Source organism: Ovis canadensis, chromosome 24, assembly GCF_042477335.2.
Source record: "Ovis canadensis isolate MfBH-ARS-UI-01 breed Bighorn chromosome 24, ARS-UI_OviCan_v2, whole genome shotgun sequence".
In the NCBI taxonomy this organism is placed as follows: Eukaryota; Metazoa; Chordata; class Mammalia; order Artiodactyla; family Bovidae; genus Ovis; species Ovis canadensis.
In genome coordinates, this window is record NC_091268.1 from 17,117,862 (window position 1) to 17,139,847 (window position 21,986).

At 44.4% G+C, this 21,986-nt stretch overlaps 1 protein-coding gene across 1 annotated transcript in view; it reads left to right on the forward strand.

The window, feature by feature from the left end:
* Window positions 1-10,869: 10,869 nt before the first annotated feature.
* LOC138429251 (ATP-binding cassette sub-family A member 17-like) overlaps window positions 10,870-21,986 on the forward strand; it is a 75,008-nt gene continuing 63,891 nt past the window's right edge. The window contains exons 1-6 of the mRNA XM_069570538.1: window positions 10,870-10,921; window positions 12,645-12,807; window positions 14,412-14,671; window positions 17,090-17,206; window positions 18,118-18,235; window positions 21,350-21,523. Of these exons, the coding sequence (XP_069426639.1) occupies window positions 10,901-10,921; window positions 12,645-12,807; window positions 14,412-14,671; window positions 17,090-17,206; window positions 18,118-18,235; window positions 21,350-21,523 (853 nt within the window). The 5' untranslated portion in view covers window positions 10,870-10,900. The remainder of the gene's footprint in view (window positions 10,922-12,644; window positions 12,808-14,411; window positions 14,672-17,089; window positions 17,207-18,117; window positions 18,236-21,349; window positions 21,524-21,986) is intronic.

Consider the following 21,986-nt stretch of genomic DNA (forward strand, 5'->3'; position numbering starts at 1 on the left):
TCTTTCAAAAGAAATAGTCTACCTGTATTATCACACATTTTAAAAGATATGAAAACCTCCATCTGCTCTTACTATTTTGCTGTCCCGTTCCATTGAACTGGAACTGTGATCAGAGAAAGCCATGCATTCTCATTGTCTCTGGCTGTTACCTTTTGTGTTGGGCCAGTAATGAGCCAAAATCTTTCCTTTTTCCAGTGGTGAGGGTTTAGGTTGGCAGACTCTAATGGCAATTTTTAAAGAGTTAAATGCAGGACGTTTGGTAGATGGTGCTGTTCCCAGCTCCTCACTCTTCCCTTGTGTGAGCTTTCACATGCGTGCCCTTCACTGTGTGATGCTGCAGTGCCCTCCCCAGAGGAGCTGGTTTCTTCCCCTGTGGTGCTGACACTGGGCTTGGGGTGGGGTTTGCTTTGGCTGGTAGGATGCTTAGCAAGTGTTGTGTGAGCACAGGCTTTCCATGTACCTATGTGGTTTGTCTTGGCCTCTTGCCACTAGAACCACATGCTCCAGTGGGTGACTGGTTGAGGAGACGCAGAACAAGCCGGTATTATTTCGGGCTGCCGTAGCAAAATACCATAGACGGGGGGACTTAAAGAACCGAAACTTATTTTCTCACAGTCCTGGAGGCTGGGAGTGTGAGATCAAGGTGTCAGCAGGTTCAGTTTCTTCTGAGACCTTTCTCTTCGACTTGCATACGGCTGTCTTCTGGCTGTGTCCTGCGTGGTCTTTCCTCTGTGCTGTGCATCCCTGACGCCTCTTTGTGTATTCAGACTTCATCCTCTTCTAAGAACACTAGTCAGATTGGATTAGGGCCCACCCTAACAACCTCGTTGTAGTTGACTCCCCTCTGTAAAGGGCCAAACTCCCAATGCAGTCACATTCTGGGATACTGTGGTTAGGACTTCAACATGTGAATCTGAGGGGACACCATACAGCTCATGACAGACCTGTAGACAGGTCCAGCCAGCCCCAAGAGGCCAGGACAGCCACAAATCTCCAGCAGACCCATAGGCAGGAAGTAAATGATGCCTGTTGCTCTTGGTCACTGAGTTCTGGTGTGGAGTTTGTCATGTAAGGTTATGGCAGCAGTAGCTGACTTAAGTAAATGAGCCACTTCATTCACTATTATTTTTCATCAAGGGGAGATTCACATAGCACATAATTAGCCATGTTAAATTGTACAGTTTAAACAATGCTGTTGCTTTAATGTCTTTTCTCTTTTTGGCCATGTGGTGGGGGCAGTGTGGGATCTTAGTTCTCTGATCAGGGATTGAACCTGCGCCCCCTGCGTTGGGAGCAGAGTCATAACCACTGGACCACTAGGGGAGTCCCCAGTTTCTTTACCTTCTAATGTGCAACATCAGAGGTACTTTAACTGAAGGAAAAATACACATTTTCTTCCCTCAATGGAAAAATATTTTTCTGAAAAAGAAAACCTCATTGTGGTCGTATCTAAAAGGTAAAGCTTATGTTACACTTGGGAAACACAGACTGAAAAGGGAAGGGACTTGGTGCTATCCTGAGCGTTTAGTCTCCTCACAGTTATGGCTGTTCTGACTGCATTCCTGCAAAAATTGCCGGCCCTTGAATTTATTTATTTATCCATTCAGTATTTGCCGACTGACTACCACATGCTGGCCCTATTCTTGTGTCTGAGGATTCAGTGGTAAAAGAAAAGACAAAAAATTGTTGTTTTCTTGAAGCATGTCAGTTCTAGTAGCGAAATCATATTAAATCAGATAAATATCAAGTTAAATAGTTTAAAGGTGCTAAGAAGCAAAATTGACAGGGAAGACTGATACAAAATGTTCAGTGTTTTGAAATTTTATGTAGGATGATCAAGAAAGGCTGAGAAAGTGACTTTTAAATAGAGATCTGAAAAAAGTGGAAGAGCTGGCCATGTCAACATGAGAGGGAAGTGTGTGCTGGGCAGAGGAGACAGCGGGGGCAAAGGTGTGGGGCAGACATGGGGCTCCTCTGCTCAAGCCTGTGACTTGGGAGTGCAGGAGGAGGGGCAGTAGAGTAGGGGACGGGTGAGCAGACACGAGCGAGCTAACAGGCTGCGTCCCATGGGATGCTCGTTGTCGTCAACAAGGCCAGGCTCTTCCCTGCGGCGAAACAGGAGCCCCGGGAGAGTTTTGAGTGAAGGAGTGGATGTGGCCTGACAGGACTGCCCCTGCTGCTGCAGGGAGGACGGGCCGCAGGTTGGCAGGAGCAGTGATACCACTGAAGAGGCTCTTGCAGGCATTCAGGCGAGTGGTGAGGTGATGTTGCACCAGGGTGCGAAGAGAAGCAGTGGTGAGAAAGGATTGACTTCTGGTCTATTTCAGAAGTAGACTCAGTAACCCTGTGTAGCTGGAAGAATGAACTGACATTGTCTGAGGAGAGGAAGACTAAGGATTATCTGTTGTAGGAGAAATATATGAGTAGACTCGTTTGGGCAGGTTGAGTGGAGATGACAAGCAGGCAGTTGAACATTTGGCTCTAGAAGCAACTCAAGGCTGGAAATGTAAATTTGAAAAGTCATTATGTAGATGGATTTAAACCCAAAATAGTGAGTGAGAGCACCTACAGAGTGGCGCCGCTCTGAGTCCACGGGTGGGGCCTGGAGCACTTTAATACTCAGAGGGCAGGGAGGGGAGGGGCCAGCACTGCTGGACCGGAAGGAGGAAAAGTGGTCCAGGCGGGGCTCCAAAAGCCTGGGAGCAGAGAGTGTCCCCAGGCCCGAAGAGCCACTCAGCATTTTAACGTTAGTAACATCTCCCCATTTGTCTCCCAGCTAGCGGCGATCACTCCTCTTCAGCTAGAAAAATGACAATGTTCAGGAACTTAAAACTTCTTCTCTGGAAGAATTTCATTTTAAAGGTGGGTATGGTTATCTGTAGGGAGAATGTGAGTCTCCTTCGGAGGAACTGAATGGTGTAGTTAAATTGGTTTCTAATCATGGAGTAAAGAAAAAAATTAAGAACTTGTAAAGGAGCCCTTTTCTGCAAATGAGCCACCTTTCTGTGGTAGTTCCATTAGCTCTAATTACTGAAGATATCAGTCGTTGCTACTGATTTCTAGCCATTGGTGTTACAGAAAAGATAAAAGCAGATGTTTCTAGCTAATTCTCATTCTGTTGTTTTTTTTTTTCTTTTTACTTTTTCATGTGTTGTACAGGGAGGCTGGAAGAAATATAAGCATTCTTTCATACACGCACACACACACACACACATATGTGAAGCATAGTTGATTGAAAGTGTTTTTAATGGAAGAGCATTTGCCATGTAGTGACTTAATGCTTGTGTTTTATTTTGGATTAGCATATTTATTAGTGAAGTGTAGTTGATTGAAAGTGTTCTTAATGGAAGAACATTTCCCATATAGTGTCTTAATGCTTGTGTTCTATTTTGGATTAACATATGGCTTTTGTTTTTATTTTAGAAACGAAAGACTCTGGTAACGGTCCTTGAAATCTTGATGCCGTTACTGTTTTGTGCAGTTATAATATATCTTCGTTTTGGTAGTTTGCCAAGAAAGAGACCTCCTGTAGACTACAATGTAACTGACATCACTTCTCTGCCAGAATTCTTCAATCAATTTCCTCTGAAAAATAAATTTCAACTAGTTTATATCCCTTCCAAAAGTGAAACTTTGAAGAATATCACTGAAATGGTGAAAGACTTCTTTACTGTTGAGTTTGAAGGTTAGCCATAAAGATGGGGGCAGGGCAGAGGGGGCATTTTTATAAAGTCTAGTTTGAAGTATTTTCCTGTGAGTTCTTACAGTAGTGGTTCCACATCTGGGCTCTCCAAATTCTGAAGAGTCTGCATGTATCTTTATTATTTCACACAACATACACAAGAGACTTGTATATTTATGTCGCAAGCCTTCAAGGCTAATTAAAATGTGAAGTGTTTGTTCTGACTCACCAAAGTGATACTGGTCATCTCATATATTTAATCGGAAGTCCTGGTTTGCAGTTATAATATGTCCCTGTCTAATAAACAGAAAACACTCAGAGATTCTGAGTTAGTCTTTTACCCGATCTCCTTTCTCCTCTTCTTGTCCCATTCTCATCCAGTCTCTATGTGGAGCCAAAAAGGTCTTTAAAAGATGGGTGGGATCTGGCCAGTGCCCAGCCTGCGGCCCTCAGTGGCTCCCTGCCGCGCTGAGCCAGGTCGGGCCTTCCCCAGTCTTGCGTGCTTGCCCTCCTCGTGCCCCCTTTCATATCCTGGGCTCTGGGAGCCTTTCCTCCCTCTGACAGAACCCTTTGCCTCCAGCTTTTCCTTCTTATCATTCTGGTTTCAGCTAAAAATGGCAGTTAGGAATGTAAGTTTTAGGTTTCCCAATTCTGCCTTTTTCTCTCTCACAGAATCCTGTTGGATGTGCTCATGGCATCTTGATAGCTGTTTAGTTAAAGCCTTGCCGCTCACTGTGCTCCTGTGCACTGCCTGCCTTTCCCCGCAGCGCTTTGCCTCCGCCACAGGGCAGAGGCGTGTGTGTTCCATGCACACACTGCACCCGGTGCACAGTAGGTGTTCAGGACATACTTACTGAATGAATGAATGCAGTTAGGTAGATAAAATTTTTCAAAATGTGGAATAATTTTTCAAAGTTACTATAATTATATGTTTTTATAAAGTGTTCTAATAATACATAAGGCAGAAAGTGAAAAGAAAGGGTTCTACTCCCTGACTTGAGTGCCACTCAATGTGGCAGTTGTTTTAAAGGTCCTCAGGTGTAGCATGTGGGGAAGCTGTTTCGAAAGCTGTGCTTTATGTTTTCCTAGTATTCTAAAATACTATTCTAATTCAGCTACCTTTTATAAATACGAGATTACAAAATTAAAAAGAAATCCTCCCTGATGAGGTGATAAGTGTGATAAAACACGATGATCCACCCACAGGAAATGGGAGGGTGGTGGGTTTCAGGGGCTATCCAGGAGGGGGACAGCGAGCAGCCAGTCCCTGGGGTGACTGAGGCTCTGGAAGTCAGCAGGTGAAGCCGACGTGTCGGGTTAGGTGAGGTCAGGCACGTCTGTAGGAGCCACAGTGTGCAGAGCTTCGCTGGCCTTGTCAGGGCGTCGGGCTTTCTTCTGCATGCAGAAGGGGTCCATTGCAGGGCTTTTGAGAAGACAGGTTAGACTGCAGTGTCATTTGTTGTACAAAGATTTCTCTGGCTGTCCTCTGGAGCGGTGATTGGAAGGGGCTGGTACCCACAGACATTCACGAGGGAAAGATGGCTTGCTGACTGCTAGGCCCAGCGCTTCCTCTCCTTTGCCCTCAGCATGCGGGGCTGCGCTCATGCGTTTCCTGCCTGGGATTCTCTGCTGCTTGAGTGCTGTGACACTGCAGTCTTCACCTGTTCCCACCTCCCTGCCGTTCCCATGGCTCACTCCTGTCCTCAGACAGCTCTCACCTTATTACAGAACCATATGTGACACGGAACAGAGTTAACAGAGTTAAAGTCTCTTCCCTGATCCCACTTCCCAGAATTCTTTGTTAACTGTTTGGGATGTATTTTTATGGAATTAAAAAAATTTTTTTAAGGAACTTAAAATTTACAATAAATACAAAAGTTCCTTGCATTGAAAATTGCAAACAATATTAAAGAGATAGGGAATAAACGTTAAACTCCCCTGTTTATGCCATGGGCTTCCTTAGTGGCTCAGTGGTAAAGAATCTGGCTGTAATGCAGGGGATGCGGGTTAACCCCTGGGCTGGGAAGATCTCCTGGAGGAGGAAATGGCAGCCCACTCCAGTATTCTTGTCTGAGAAATCTCATGAACAGAGGAGCCTGGCAGGCTGCAATCCGTGGGGTTGCAAAGAGTCGAACACAATTGAGCGACTGGACAACAGCAACTAATACCTTCAGGCCATTCCCCTAAGCAAATCCTCCAGCCTAGAAGTAAGGACAAGCAATAGCTTGATGATCTCTTCCAAACCACGATAGACATCTGGGTTTTTCTTCCCTTTCTATCCACCCTTTTGATATACACACAGAGCCCATTCCTCCCTGGAGGCCTGGCTCCTCTCCCAGTCTGAGCCATGTTGGCTCCGCCCTGGGTGCAGGATGAGTTGTAATTTCTCTGTACTAGTTGGCAGTCCCCTCACTGTAGGGGTTTCTCCAGGGAAGACACATAACTCAGTAAGACTCAAGGAAACAGCAAGATTTTTTCCTGGGGATCTCTGAGAAAGAGATGATTGCTGTTCTGCCTCTGGAAATATGGCACTCTAGGTTATTTGGACCAACCCAACTATCAAGACAAATAAAATAGTCAAGGCTATGGTTTTTCCAGTAGCCATGTATGGATGTGAGAGTTGGACTGTGAAGAAGGCTGAGCGCTGAAGAATTGATGCTTTTGAACTGTGGTGTTGGAGAAGACTCTTGAGAGTCCCTTGGACTGCAAGGAGATCCAACCAGTCCATTCTGAAGGAGATCAGCCCTGTGATTTCTTTGGAAGGACTGATGCTGAAGCTGAAACTCCAGTACTTTGGCCACCTCATGCGAAGAGTTGACTCATTGGAAAAGACTCTGATGCTGGGAGGGATTGGGGGCAGGAGGAGAAGGGGACGACCGAGGATGAGATGGCTGGATGGCATCACCGACCCGATGGACATGAGTCTGAGTGAACTCTGGGAGATGGTGATGGACAGGGAGGCCTGGTGTACTGTGATTCATGGGGTCCCAAAGAGTTGGACATGACTGAGCAACTGAACTGAACTGAAAAATATATTGATCCAGGGATTAATTACTTAGATGTTAATTTTATAAGTGTTCATTAAACTGAATCTTTGTGTTTTGTATGCCTTCCTGTAAGTATACTATTTTGTACAATTTAACAAAATATGTGTGTATGTATATATATGTATTTAAAAAGGCAACCTAAATAAGGCTAAGGAAACAAAAGAACAACAACAAATCTTTGTATAGGATAAAAGGCAAATGTACTCATAATCCTATCACCCAGATATAAGTGCTATTTAAAACCTTGTATGGGCTTTCCTGGTGGCTCAGCTGCTAAAGAATCCACTTGCAGTGTGGGAGACCTGGGTTCGATCCCTTGGTTGGTAAGATCCCCTGGAGAAGGGAATGGCTACCAACTCCAGTATTCTGGCCTAGAGAATTCCATGGACTGTATAGTCCATGGGGTCACAAAGAGTTGGACACGACTGAGTGACTTTCACTTTGATTTTTTAAAGCCTTGTATACACACTTGTTTCCTTTTTTCTAACAAAAATTGGATTGTCTTGAATGAACTCTTCTTAACCTACATTTTATTTATCATATTGTTAAAGTACTTCTGCACTCTTAGATATTTTTATTAAAAAAAAAATCCAGGTGAAGGAAGGAGCACAGAGAGAGGTCAATGGGATCCCCAAACTGCTTCTTGTGAAACCTGCATCGTACAAGAGGGAACTGAGCTCATTCAGGTGGGATGTCTCGTAGGAGACCATCGCCCATGGAGCTGGGACCCCAAATGCCTGTACTCGCACTGTAAGCCTGAGCCGGAAGGGGACAAGCCTCTTTCCCACCCCGGAGGGGCTTTGAGAAAACAGCACAGCAGCAGGAGCGCCCGCCCCCGGGGTTTGGAGCCCAGATTCACATCCCCTGGTTGTCAAAAGAAAAGGAGAAGAGAAAACCCCTCAAAGTACAAAGTGAGATGTTGATGGCCAGATGCAAATGTTACCCTCCTCTGCAAGAACATGCCATGATTCTGTATGTCAAAGAAGGGCAGCCACAGATGTGTCACAGTCAGTGAGCACATACCAGGAAGCAAGAGAGCAAGGGTGAAGATCAGTGTGAATGACAGGCGGCAGAAACAGAACCAGAGATACTTCAGATGATGGATTATTAGCCTCACATTATGAAATCACCATGTTTACTAGATTTAAAATATAAAAGACAACCTGAAAGTGTTTGTAGATAGCATTCCACTATAAGAGTTGCCTAGCAGATGTGAGGGGGGAAAAAGAGCCAAACAGAACTTCTAGAAGTGAAAAATAATCAGAATATAATACAAAACTCAGTTGAAGGTAAAACTGGTGCACTGGAAGACAGAGCTGAAGGAGACTTTCAGAATACAACACAGAGAGAGATGAAGTGACAAAATGTAGAAGAAAAGAGACAGGGCCCTCATTATTCCATTTAGAACTTCAGCTGGGAAGTCTTAGTCCCAGAAACTGCTAACATCAAAAAAGTAATCAAAAAAGTAATACAGAGGAAGAAAAAGAAAGTCTTTTTTTAAAAATTTTATTAGAAGTTCCATGGGATCCCAAAGGAGTTGAGCATGACTGAATGACTAGACGACGACGGCGACAGCAACAACATTGTGTTAGCTTCACGAATATAGCAAAGTGAATCAGTAATACACACACACACACACACACACACACATATATCTCCCCACTCTTGTAGGTTCTTTTCCCGTGTGGCTCATTACAGAGTATAGTAATATGTTCTATACAGTAGGTACTTATTATCCATTTTATATATAATGGTATGTATATGTCAGTCACAGTCTTCCAATTTCTCCCTCACCTTCACTGTCACACTGAGTGAAGTCAGACAGAGAAAGACAGGCACCATATGACAATGCTTCTATGGTAATCTAAGAAAAAGGTTCAAATGAACTTCTCTACAAAACGGAAAAGTCTTGATCATACAGTTTGAGAATGGATCAAGTCTCAGCTTTTGTGGATCAAGTGGTTGTTTAATCTAGAGTGGGTTTTGTTCTGGTAAAAAGGTAAAGTTCAGGAGTTGTTTTAATCTTCTTTGTGTGTGGGGCAAGGTGTGGAACAGCTTGTGCTTTAAAGTTAATTTATTCCGTTACTAAGGTGTGACTCTTCTGAATACCTCAAGTGATCACCAGGAACTGTCCCCACTGGCTGGTCAGAACTCAAGTGCCTCTTGGTCTCAGTGGGCTCTGGGCACCACTGAGCCCATCCTGTCCTGCTCACCCAGGCAGGGCACATCATAGGAGTCATTAAAGGGTCCTCTGAGCAGGTTTCTGGGGCCATTTCCCAGCGCAGCCTTCTTCTCCTGGGAACTCTGGCCTGCAACTTAAAGCCACTTCAGACTCTTCCAACTCAAACCTCTGTCAACACAGCCACATAGCTGTCTGCGTTCCACTTGGGTTCCCCCTCCCTGTTCTGTGGTCCGAAATGTGCCTTCAGACAGAAAACCAGAGCACTCTTAGTGGTCATCTTATTTGTTTCTCTTCCCAGGAATCATAATGCTGTGCTGTGTATTGGCCATTGTCTGAAAAACTTTATTCTTTTCTTGCCTGTCCAATTTTTTGGTTATTTGTGGTAGGAGGATAAATTCAATCTCTGTTACTCCATCATGACCAAAAACATAAGTCATGGATTTTTTTTAGTATACAAAAGAAATTGGCTTACAGAGATTGTGTCATGATAAAGGAATCAGGAGCCAGTGGTAGCTGAAGGACTCCATTGTTTAACCTTTAGGATTACTCAGAGTTCTACCAGGTACATGCCCTGTTTTTGTTTTTGTTTTTTAATCTAGTTGATAAAAAATTCTCATTCGTATTTTCAGAGACATTTGAGAAAATATTGCCACTCCAAAGTGAAACCAGGCCCCCATAAAAAAGGAAACAGTGGAAGAAACAGAGGACTTAGAAATTAAAAATGACTATCAAAATAACATTCATGGAAATAATAGGATGGACATGTGTGAAGTTCTGTTGGTGATGGGGAAGGTAAAGTCAAGCCTCTTAAGACTGTAAAGCCAAGAGACCAAGAAATGGATGAAGGAATATGTATGAAGGAGGAGGGGATAGACATGAAGGGTATGTCTGGAAGTCCCAGCTCGTCTGTTCAGATTTCTGGAAGAAAGAAAGGTGACAAATGACAGGAAGAAAACAGCAATAGAGAAAAGCTTTCTGAACACGGGCATCGCCAGCTTGGGCGGACGCACTCATCACAAGCAAGGGAACAAGAAAGGGCAAAGGTGGGCCTGTGTTGGTGACATTTCTGAACCCAGGGATCAAGGAACAGAAGTCTCACAGGTTTCTAGTTACTTCCGAGGAATCAAACATTGCCCTTGGCAGCACTGCGTGCTCAGTGGTGTAGTCACACCTTCAACCTTCCAAGAAAGAATTATTCTCAAGGAGGATCCTGAATTGCCAGTCTGATGTGAGGGCAGGTGACCTGTAAAACTTAATTCTTCAGAGCAGCTATACTTCTTGATGATTTTGTTTCCACTTTTGGTTTTTATAACCATGAAGAGAAGCTGGAAATGCAGTGATAATTTTCTCATTCATGTGAACAAGAATTGTGTTCCATCTACGTCAGTCCCAAGTGCAGCTTTGTTGTTGTTCAGTCACTAAGTTGTGTCCGACTCTTTGTGACTCCATGGACTGCAGCACACTGGGCCTCCCTGTCCTTCACCATCTCCCGGAGTTTGCTCAGACTCATATCCATCAAGTTGGTGACGCTATCCAACCGTCTCATTCTCTGTTGCCCCTTCTCTTGCCCTCAATCTTTCCCAGCATCAGTGTCTTTTCCAGTGAGTCAGCCTAGAAGAACTCAAATACACATGAGCTTTGAGACCCTACAGAGGTTTAGCTGTTATCATTGATTATGCATTCCCACTGCCCATGATGGTTCTGGGTGTCTTATGTAGGATGTGCGCATTTGTTTGCAGGATGAAGGAGTGAGTGACATTTGCCAGCCGAGGAGGTGGAAGTCCGTATCTTTTGGGGTGGAAGGGGGTAGTTGGGGAGCATTTAACACCCCCATCCTCATTCCCCTGCCAACCACTCACTAACTGGGGTTTTCTCTTTGTAGTTCTAGGCTACTCTTCAGTACCTTTGTTTGAAAAGTACATAATTCAAGATCCCAAAGCTTTTTATGTATTGGCTGGGATTGTTTTTTATCATGACTTCAATGACAGCATGGAACCCTTGCCACTTGAGGTAAGAGCATCTCTTCCGTCACAGTCTTCTCATGATGCCTGCCTTCAACGCGAGTTCAGTAAGCGATCTTATTACCGAGCTGTGCCTCATCAGCTTTGTTGGCTGGTGGCTGTCTTATATCCAGAGGAGATCAGACAGTACTCCTGATTTCATACCTTACGTCCTGTTTTCTTGTTCTTCGAAAGAGAAGACATTTTGGAGCGAGCCTGTGTCCTGAGGGTGCAGGATGGCATCTTTTCAGCCACTGGGCTACAGAAGGGGGCCTCAGTGCCCAACCCCATAGACTGGAGTCCCAGTTGTGTTCTTCCTCCTGTGTAACCTTGGGACAGCCACTGTCATTCTTGGGCCTTAGTTTCTCTATCAGTGTAATGGAATTAATAGTAGTTCCTAACTCATAGAACTAGTGTGAGGATTAAATGAGTTTTATGCCTATGGAGTAGAGGCATTTTCCAGAAGGAATAGTCATTGTCATTATTACTAATCCCATGGACTTCAGATATAGTGGATCTGTTCATTTAAAGAAAAGGCAATGTTTTAAATATCAGAATATTTGATTTCTGCTTTAGGATGGGAAAACCACTGATGTATAGCTTTTGTGCTCTGCTGTGGTAAATAGATGGGGAAACAGTGGAAACAGTGGCTGACTTTATATCTCTGGGCTCCAAAATCACTGCAGATGGTGATTGCAGCCATGAAATTAAAAGATGGTTACTTCTTAGAAGGAAAGCTATGACCAACCTAGACAGCATATTGAAAAGCAGAGACATTACTTTGCCAACAAAGGCCCATCTAGTCAAAGCTATGGTTTTTCCAGTGGTCATATATGGATGTGAGAGTTGGACTGTGAAGAAAGCTGAGCACCAAAGAATTGATGCTTTTGAACTGTGGTGTTGGAGAAGACTCTTGAGAGTCCCTTGGACTGCAAGGAGATCCAACCAGTCCGTCCTAAAGGAGATCAGTCCTGGGTGTTCTTTGGAAGGACTGATGCTGAAGCTGAAACTCCAATACTTTGGCCACCTGATGCAAAGAGCTGACTCATTTGAAAAGACTCTGATGCTGGGAAAGATTGAGGGCAGGAGGGAAAGGGGATGACAGAGGATGAGATAGTTGGATGGCATCACCGACTCAATGGACATGAGTTTGGGTGGGCTCTGGGAGTTGGTGACGGACAGGGAGGCCTGGCGTGCTGTGGTTCATGGAATCGGAAAGAGTCGGACCTGTCTAAGTGGCTGAACTGGAACTGGTACAGTTTAACAATCAGTTGTTAGAACTGGTGCAGGATGTTGGACACTTACAAATGCCAAGCCCATCCCAGGGACCATCTTACTTGATCCCACAGCACCTTGGAGGTAGGTACTGTTAACATCATTCCTGTTTTACTGATGAGGAAACCTAGGCAAGGTTAGGTAACTTGCCCAGATGGCCGTGGCTGCTCATTAGGAGATGGGGGTTTGGATCCCGGTGGTCTGGCTCCAGAGCCTGCACTCAGAGCCTTTGCGCAGCACCGCTTTCCTGATGGGAGTTGTGACCCCTCTTGTTTCTTAGGCTGGTCACAGAAGGATGCAGGGAAGACATGTCCGTGTGTGCTCCCAGAGGATGTCTCCCAGCGCGGGTGCCCTTCCTCCTGTCACAGCTAATGTCAGGCACACCCTTGCTGGGTCCTGTTCCATTTCTGAGTTCCTCGATCTCATGACTGCCTTTGTTTTCTCTCTGTTCTTCATAGGTTAAGTACTACTTGCGCTTCAGTTTCTTTCAGAGGAATTATTTATCCTTGAGGTTAATCCTCCAACAAGATGACATGCAGGGCTGGCTCACATCCTTTCTTTATCCTCCGAACCTAAGCCAAGAGCCCCGAGACTACGGAGTTTCTGAAGGGGGAGCTCCAGGTGAGGAAGCCTCTCTGCATCGTCAGCTGGTTTCATCCAGTCTTAATGATGCCGTTTGTGTTGCTTTTGTGTCTGAACACTTGCTAAACTAACATTTCAGAAGAGGCTGAAGCAGTGCATTTAGAAATGTGGCATTCAGGGAACTACCCTGGTGGTCCAGTGGCTAAGACTCTGTGTTCCTAATGTGGGGGGCCTGGGTTCAATCCCTGGTCAGGGAGCTAGATCCCACATGCCACAGCTGAAGATCCCACGTGCCACGATTAAGCCCCAGTGCAGCCAAATAAATTAACATTAAAAAAAGGAATGTGGCATTTAGTAAAATGCTTACATTCTAGAGTAAGTTAGTCCAGCAGTTTAGCCGCTAATTGTCTTGTAATGATACTGAATTGTTCGAGAAGAATGGCAGCATTTTTCAAGAATGAGCGCTTTCTCTATGTTCCCGCTTATAACAGTGTGTCCTTGCCGTTAGCTCCCTGTGCTGAGGGAAAACAGTGGGGCGGCGGGGAGACTCGTGCCTCCTGTTTCCTCCACAGTAAGCAGTGGCCTCCTGCCTGGAGCGCATGGACCAGGCCTCTCTGGGACTCGCGCCCTCCAAGCCCCTGTCGTGTTTTGGCCTCTGTCCTCATGAGGGGTTTAGGGTGACCGTCCTCTGCGCCCTTGGGGATGAACTGCTTTTAGGAAACTAAGTCGCCAGTCTGCAGCGCCTTGTAGAGTGGCCACACTATTGACCTGAAGCCTTGGGCTTGGAAGCCCCCCAAGTGGGAATCCAAGGCCCAGGGTTTATAGTTTCATGTGATTCTAGAAAGGCTGTTAGCAGTTCTGTGGCAGTTCTCCTGCTTGCAAGCACGGATATGTAACAGTTCCCAGACTTTTATTGTTAACAGTTTGTTCCTGCCCTTTTCATCCTGACATATCTGGAGGCCTCCCTAGGTCTCAGGCACCAGAAGACCTCGGTCCTCTCTACCCTAATGCTGGCATACCCTGCTCGGCTCTGCCAGTGTGGAGGGCTGGTGACCCTTGCTTGGACGTGGGCTATTATTTCTTAGAAAACTCCAGGACCAGGGATCTTTGCCTCTCGGTCTATGTATTGTTCCCCAAAGCTGACCTTGGCACACCAGCTATGCTGTATTGAAACAAGGGTTGTTTATGGTGAAGACTGGTTTTGAGGTTTGGCAGCAAAATTCAGTGACCATAACCCTTGGACTACAGCAGGGACAGTTCAGGGACAGGTCACAGCATTTGAGAGGGGCTCCGTCTTCCAAGTTCTTTGAATTTGACTCTTCCTGTGTGGTGGAGAGCACAACTGCAGAGTGGGCACCCTCCGCAGAGCCTGAGGACTCGGGAGGAGATGCCCCCCTGCCCCGACGATGGCTGTGTTGGGTATCCCTCATTTGTCTGTCTCATTTTTCTGATAAAAGACACCTTCCCTCCGCCGCACGAGTCCCACTGTGACTTTTTCTTCTATATCGTAGCACCTTGGCTATAGCAGTGCCTTTTCTATTCCTGACTGTATGTGAATGGCTAGCCGTCACCCATCTGATTATCAGCTGTTTTGCATCTTTGTTCCTAATCTCCTGTGCTTGTACCCGCTGTTTTTCACGCAGGATATTACCAAGAAGGCTTCCTGGCCATACAGCACGCGACAGATAGAGCCATCATGTGGCACCACGCTCCCGCTGAGACGACCGGGCTGTTTCAGAGCCTCACTGTGCTTCTGAAGAGATTCCCGCATGGTGCATATGTCCGGGACCTCTTCTTCCTCGTCCTTCAGAATGAGTTCCCTCTTTTCCTTATGCTCAGCTTCATCTGCATTGAGCTCATCACCATCAATTCCATCGTACTGGAGAAGGAGAGAAAGCTGAAGGTAATCCTGTCATAACAGACAGGTGGCCAGGAATGTGTGGGAATTGCTAATAAACAATGGCCAGGGGAGGAGGGTGGCCAGGGCAGGTGAGAGGCGGCTTCAGGTATGAGAGCAGCCTTTGAAGTGAGTTGGAACTTGGATGTTCTTTCACCATCTTAACTGGCTTGCAGATTAGCTCATGTTATTAGGTGAACTCTTCCTTTCAGAAGGGGAGTGTCTGTCCTAGTTTCCTGACTTGCCAGCACACTGCCTCACACATGATAGGTGTGCGAAAATGTTTGTGAACTGACTAACTGACAAATGAGAGGAATAATCATCCAAAATTAACTCAGTCTTATTTTGTGGCAGGGTAGACAGGGAGCGTTCTCTAGAAGCCACAACTTAAGATAGGGTAGATCTTTCTGCCCTCCTCTGTTCCTTACTTAATCTCTCTTGTTACTTCTCTCCTCACTTTTTGCTCTTTAAGAAAATCTTCTCTTCTCAGTCTCTCTGCTTTCTTCTCTTTTTGTTGATTCTTATGTAAAATAGGTGGCCAGTGGCTCCGTGAGCCATGCTTAGCCTCAACAGTGATGTCTCGTTTGCTCTGCCTTCTCATGTGATCAGTCTGCTGTGGGAGGCCGTGGGGGGTGGGGCGTTTCCTGCTTGATCAGATGCGGTGGAAGGTAGGGATATTAACCCACTGTGACGGGTGCTGGTGAGACAGGACCTGATGGCAGGCCTCTCCACTTGGCTCTGCATGGACTGAAAAGCTCCACGGAAGCCAGAAGCTTCTGGTGTGCTGTTGGAAACCCTTTTTCATTGCCAGTTCAGGGGGGGAGTTTTCTCTTTCCTATTTGTTAAGTCATTTCAACAACAGATTGGTGGAGGGAAGGGGGTGGGCATTGAATATTTTCACTCAGATCATTGACTTGGTTGTATGTTTCCTATTTCACACCGGAGTTTGTTCTCTAGACAAGAATAAAGAACACTTCTGAAAAGCTTAAAAGTAAACACCAGATAGTATTGAAAAGTAGGACATTTAATTATTAAAAACCCTGGAGAAAATAAAAAGAAAGAAAATATAGTCCATATACCAAAAGATAGAAAACAAAGGGAATCACACATACACACAAAAGCACATACAACAGAAGATGTAATATTAAATAAGAAATCAGAAGGCCTTTGGTGTCTCAGAGCGCATGTGCTGGGGCCCCGAGCTGCAGTTACTGAGCCTGTGTGTTGCAGCTAGTGAAGCCTGTGGTTCCTAGAGCCCATGCTCCACAGCAAGAGAAGCCACCGCAGTGAGAAGCCCGTGGACCACAATGAAGAGTAGCCCCTAGCGAAAAGCCTGCACCCAAGTGAAGGCCCAGCACAGTCACATGAGCTCCAGTGCTCCATGAGCAGCACACGCTTCAGAAGAAGAGTTCGTGTTCTGACGTCGCAGTACTGGCCCACATTACGTGTTTATGTAAAGATGAAGTTTTAAATCGTGTATGTCGTTTTTGTGATTCCCTGCTTTAACCAACTCGTTTTTGATTCCTTGACCTACTACCTCTTCTGGTCTTTATAAAAGATAAAAACTCTATTTCTGTACTTAGGGCATGGAGTATACAGGTTTATTACCACATATTTATCTCCAGTACGAGACTGTGAACTTTTGGAATGCAGTTGCTCTGCCTGTAGTATTTTTTCTGCATGGTACCCAGCATAGAGCTTTGCTTTTATTCACTTACCAGACATTTTTTTCTCCTGTGTTTGCTAGACATATGCGTGTGAGTTACAGATAAAAATGACACTGTCCTTTTCCTCGGGTGATTCATGGTGGTAAGGTCACACGTTACAAAGGAGCCCCCAGTGCTTGGGTAATGGGATGTGTGGATGTGATGGCTGTATGGGGCAAGGGCGGAGCTGAGCAGAGAAGGCTTCACAGAGCAGGTAACACTTGAACTAGGTTTTGAAAATCAAGCAAGATTTCAATAGGTAAAGAGAGAATGAGAGAAGAAAGGGTCAGAGCAACATGTATGAGAGGCAAAGCAAACAAAAAAGACACAGAGGTTGAGATGTGTTTCCTGAATTATGGGAAGATTTTCTGTGACCAGAGCACAGGATGCCGAGGACTTTAGGTTCTATCCTCAGGGCCATAGGAGCCATTCACGGATAGTCAGTGTTCAATAAATGAATGAACCAGCAGTTTACTAACCATAGCCAAAGAAGAATAATTTTGATCCAAGGTCTGTCTCTACCAGAGAAACGCCACTGTCTGGTTTGTTGATTTCTTTGCAACTCAGTCCCCATCACATCCATGATCTGCCTCTTCCCAGGACACACATGGGACCCTTTATTCCAGACTGCTCAGGCTTCAGTAACAGACAGCTAAACCAGACCAGTTCAGACTGAGCCTGAAGACCCTGTAACGTCTGGTTCTTTCGCTCTTTCTAGGAGTATATGTGCATGATGGGGCTGCACAGCTGGCAACACTGGGTGGCTTGGTTCATCGTGTTCTTCATTTCTGCCTCCATTGTGGTTTCTTTCATGACCTTTCTGTTCTGCATAGAGGTACATGTCTCTTGTCTTTCAGGATGTGCTAAGCTCTGAAGATAATGGGGGGAAAGTATGGTGTGGTGTGGGTGGCGGTGGTGAGATTCAAGAGATGGTGAAAACACAGTAATTGATGAACATTTTAAAAACCTCAGGTTGACATGTGGTGGTATTTGCTAAGCCTTTGGCAGAGGAAGCATTGAAATTTATGATCTGGGAGAGCTTTGCCCTCCCTCCACTTCTCCAGTCTTCAAGTAGTGGGCCTGAGTGTGATTAGTTCATTAGGAAAGTTGAGTTATAAACTTTAAAACATAGCAAATTTTGTGCTCTGTAAATAATTGAAAATAGCTATTGTAAAAGTTAAGAATGTTCTTTTATGCCCAGGTATCATGTTAATTTTTCCTTTTATGCTGTCAATGGAATTTTGTGTTCCAATTCAGTAACTTGTGTTTAATAACTAAATTATAATATATGGATACATGAAAATTTGCCTTCTAAATTACCAAAATTGGGGCATTTTGAATGTAGAAAGGCAGGAAAACTCAGACTATATAGCAAAATATATAAACAAAGAAAATTGCCTGAAAATAAAAAAAGAGGAGATATAAAATATCAAAAAGAATACTAAAATTATTTGCAGTAGTTATAATGGTAAATAGGATAAACTCTCTTATTAAAGCAAAAAGAACATTCACATTGGGCCAGAAATTGAATTCAAACTTATGCTTTCCTTAAAAAAGGTATACACACAGAGCATGATTTGTAAATGGTAATGGAAGCCGGATTAAAGGTCTGCCTTAAAAACCTACATATATATTGTTTTGTTTAAGATAGTCCTGGTTTTTTAAAATGTACACATTGTTTTAAGGGTCTTTTACGCCTTCATTCTTTCCATGTAATAATTATGCGCACCTGTGATTGTTTTGTAGTTTGACAAGTCAGCAGTGTTTGGAAACAGTGACCCTAGTTTGATATTTGTGTTTCTAATGTGTTTTGCAATTGCCACAATTTTCTTTGCATTCATGATCAGCACTTTCTTCCAAAAAGGTGAGTCCTGATACAATTTTCTGTCAGGGAGTGTGTTTATAACTTCTTTTCTTGGTAGCATTGCTGTGTCCATTACCTATGGCATTAATTATTATTCCTTCAGAGTCAATTTTTCACTTGTATGGTTACTTTAACAATGGAATAATTCCATTCACCATGAAAGACGTGAAATTATCTCCATATATGTATACCTTTATGCTTCTCTGGGCTTCTAAATGTTATTTCAAAATAGATGGAAATGATAAATCACAGTTTGGAAGGAAAGAAGGGGTAAGACATCCAGGGCAGATAATTTTCCAGGTCCTGATTGTGAAGTTGTGGCATAACAATAGTAAGACGCCATAATAAAAGAGGAACTCCTGGGAATTTGGTTCTGTCAGGAGGGGTGTTACCTCTAAAATGATAGGTAGAATAGATGAATCATGAAAGGCAAAAATAATAAGAAGTGATGCCAAAGAGTGCAGAAAAATTGAGTCATGGGTCAACCTGGAGAGGTGCAGATAGAAACACTGATGGAGGACAGGCCTGGCAGCTGGCGACACAAAAAAAGAGGGTTTAAGAGAACTTGGGGAATTCCCTGGTGGTGCAGTGGATAAAAATCCTCCTGCCAATGCAGGGGACATGGGTTCGATCTCTGGTTCAGATCTTCCTGGACCTTCCAGTTTCCCAGGAAGATCCACCATGCCATGGGACAGCTGAGCCTGTGCACCACAACTGCTGAAGCTCACCTAAAGCCCATACTCTGCACCTTGAGAAGCCCGCACAGCAAGAAGCCTGTGCACTGCAGCTAGAGAGTAGCCCTGGCTCACCTCAACTAGAGAAAAGCCTGCTCACAGCAATGAAGACCCAGCGCAGACAAAAATAAATAAATAAAAGTTTAAAAAAATTACCATATGATCCAGCAGTCCCACTCCTGGTCATATATCTGCAAAAGAGAAAAACTGTAATTCAAAAAGATGCATGCACCCCAATGTTCATAGCAACATTATTTACAATGGTCAAGACATGAAAGCAACATTAGTGTCTGTCAGCAGATGAATGAATAAAGAAGATGTGGTGTATAGAGAATGGAGTATTAGCCATAAAAAAGAATGAAATAATGCCATTTGTAGCAACATGGATAGACCTAGAGATTATCATACTAAGTGAAGTAAGTCAGAGCAAGGCAAATATCATATGATATTACTTACATGTGAAATCTGAAAAAAATACCAACGAACTTATTTACAAAACAGAAACACACTCACAGACATAGAAAACAAACTTGTTAGCAAAGGGAAAAGGGAGAGAATAAATCGGGAGTATGGGATTAACAGATGCAGACTACTATATATCAAGTAGACCAACAACTAGATTTACTTGTTACGTATCAGAAGCTCTTATTCTGGCCTCAGAGCACTGCATTTGCCTCTCAGTGTTTATCCTGACCTTGAGCAGATCCAAAGATGCCATATCCATTTCTCTGGAAAATGATAGCACTTAGAACGTGTTAGCAATTATTATCAGCCTTTACGAAAGAAGCAAATTCAGAGAAGCTGGAGGAGACCCAGAGTCAGCCATCATTCATGTGGTCGGGCTCAGTGAAGGGCTGCCTGATGCCTTAACGGTGGTTCTTTCTGTTATGTATGCAATCCTTACATTTTTGATCTTTGTTCTCTTAATTTCCTAGAACGAAAATGTTTGCCTTTATTTTATACTCATTTCCCAGACTTCCATTTGATTGGTTTATCTCCAGATCTGAAACCACTATGCTTCAGTTCAGTTCAGTTCAGTCACTCAGTAGTGTTCGACTTTGTGACCCCATGAATTGCAGCACACCAGGCCTCCCTGTCCATCACCAACTCCCAGAGTTCACCCAAACTCATGTCCATCGAGTCGGTGATGCCATCCAGCCATCTCATCCTCTGTCATCCCCTTCTCCTCCTGCCCCCAATCCCTCTCCGCATCAGAGTCTTTTCCAGTGAGTCAACTCTTCGCATGAGGTGGCCAAAGTATTGGACTTTCTGCTTTAGCGTCAGTCTTTCCAAAGAATACCCAGGGCTGATCTCCTTCCGAATGGACTGGTTGGATCTCCTTGCAGTCCAAGGGACTCTCAAGAGTCTTCTTCAACACCACAGTTCAAAAGCATCAATTCTTTGGCACTCAGCTTTCTTCAGGGCGTGGGAAATCTTGAATCCTTGACCAATTGTTTATGAGTCCCATGATCTTGAGCAAATTTATTTAATGTGGGTAAATAAATAAATTTCCTTCTCTGGAAAACAGGGAGGTTAGGAAGATTAAATAAGATACTGTATCTAAAGTGCTAGCCACGGTGCCAGGCAATGCTCCATAGATGCTGTTTAATCTACTGCTCATCTTTGGGCTTCCCTGACTCATTGGAAAAGACTCTGACGCTGGGAGGGATTGGGGGCAGGAGGAGAAGGGGACGGCAGAGGATGAGATGGCTGGATGGCATCACTGACTCGATGGATGTGAGTCTGAGTGAACTCTGGGAGTTGGTGATGGACGGGGAGGCCTGGCGTGCTGCGATTCACGGCGTCGCAAAGAGTCGGACATGACTGAGCGGCTGAACTGAACTGACAGCCCAGTTGGTAAAGAATCTGCCTGCAACGCAGGAGACTCCTGTTTGATTCCCAGGTCAGGAAGATCCCCTGGAGAAGAGATAGGCTACCCACTCCAATATTCTTGGGCTTCCCTTGTGGCTCAGCTGGTAAAGAATCCACCTGCAATGCGGGACACCTGGGTTCGATCCCTGGGTTAGGAAGATCCCCTGGAGAAGGGAATGGCTACCCACTCCGGTATTCTGGCCTGGAGATACATATACATAGTTCATGGGGTTGCAAAGAGTCGGACACGACTGAGTGACTTGCACTTTCATCTTTGAAGAAGACGGTTTTTACTGTTGGAGATGTTATTAATGCACTATTAGAGAAAGCTCTAGGAAGTTAAATGCTTGTGCATTTTCATAAGATGTATTCATTTTTTTAAAGTACAACAAATCCTCTTCATCTTTTGATAGTGAAAGTGCAAGTGTAAAAGGTTTCTATCAAAATTTCTGAAAAGACTGTGCATTATTGATGAAACTCTTTTCATTTCTGCCTTCTGAATCTGCAGCTCATGTTGCCACTGCCTCAGGAGGCATCATCTTCTTCTTCACCTACCTCCCTTATCTCTACCTTACGTTCACATACACCCAAAGGAGCCTCTTCCAAAAGATTACCTTTTGCCTCTTCTCCAATGTTGCCATGGCACTGGGAGTCCGATTAATCTCCACATATGAAGCAAGAGGTGAGCCTTACCTTTCTCAAGGTAAACTGCCTTGATGTCTTGCCACTTCCTGACAGGCAAAGTTGATGTTTATTTCCAAGTGAACATGACTGGTTCATTTTATTCGGTGTTCGGGACAATACTTACATCGATGATAGGTACTGTAAGGAATACTTAGGAAATATGGAACAAAGCTTAGACTGTGCAGCTTGCAATGTAGTTTTAGGGAAAAACTAGAGCGTGCTGATGATTTAGGGAATTATATGCCTATATAATTGTATGGATCTAAAATGCATAGAGTTATGATTAGAAGTTCAAATAACCCCTTAGAACTTCACAGATGATGTGCTGTTGCAGATACCATATTATATCCTCATAGGCCTCCAGGTGGGCCTTCTTTCACAACAAGCTAGTCTAAGGGACCTTCATCAGACATGTCCTAGCTCTCTTACAGCTTACACACTTTGGGGTGGAAAGTACAATG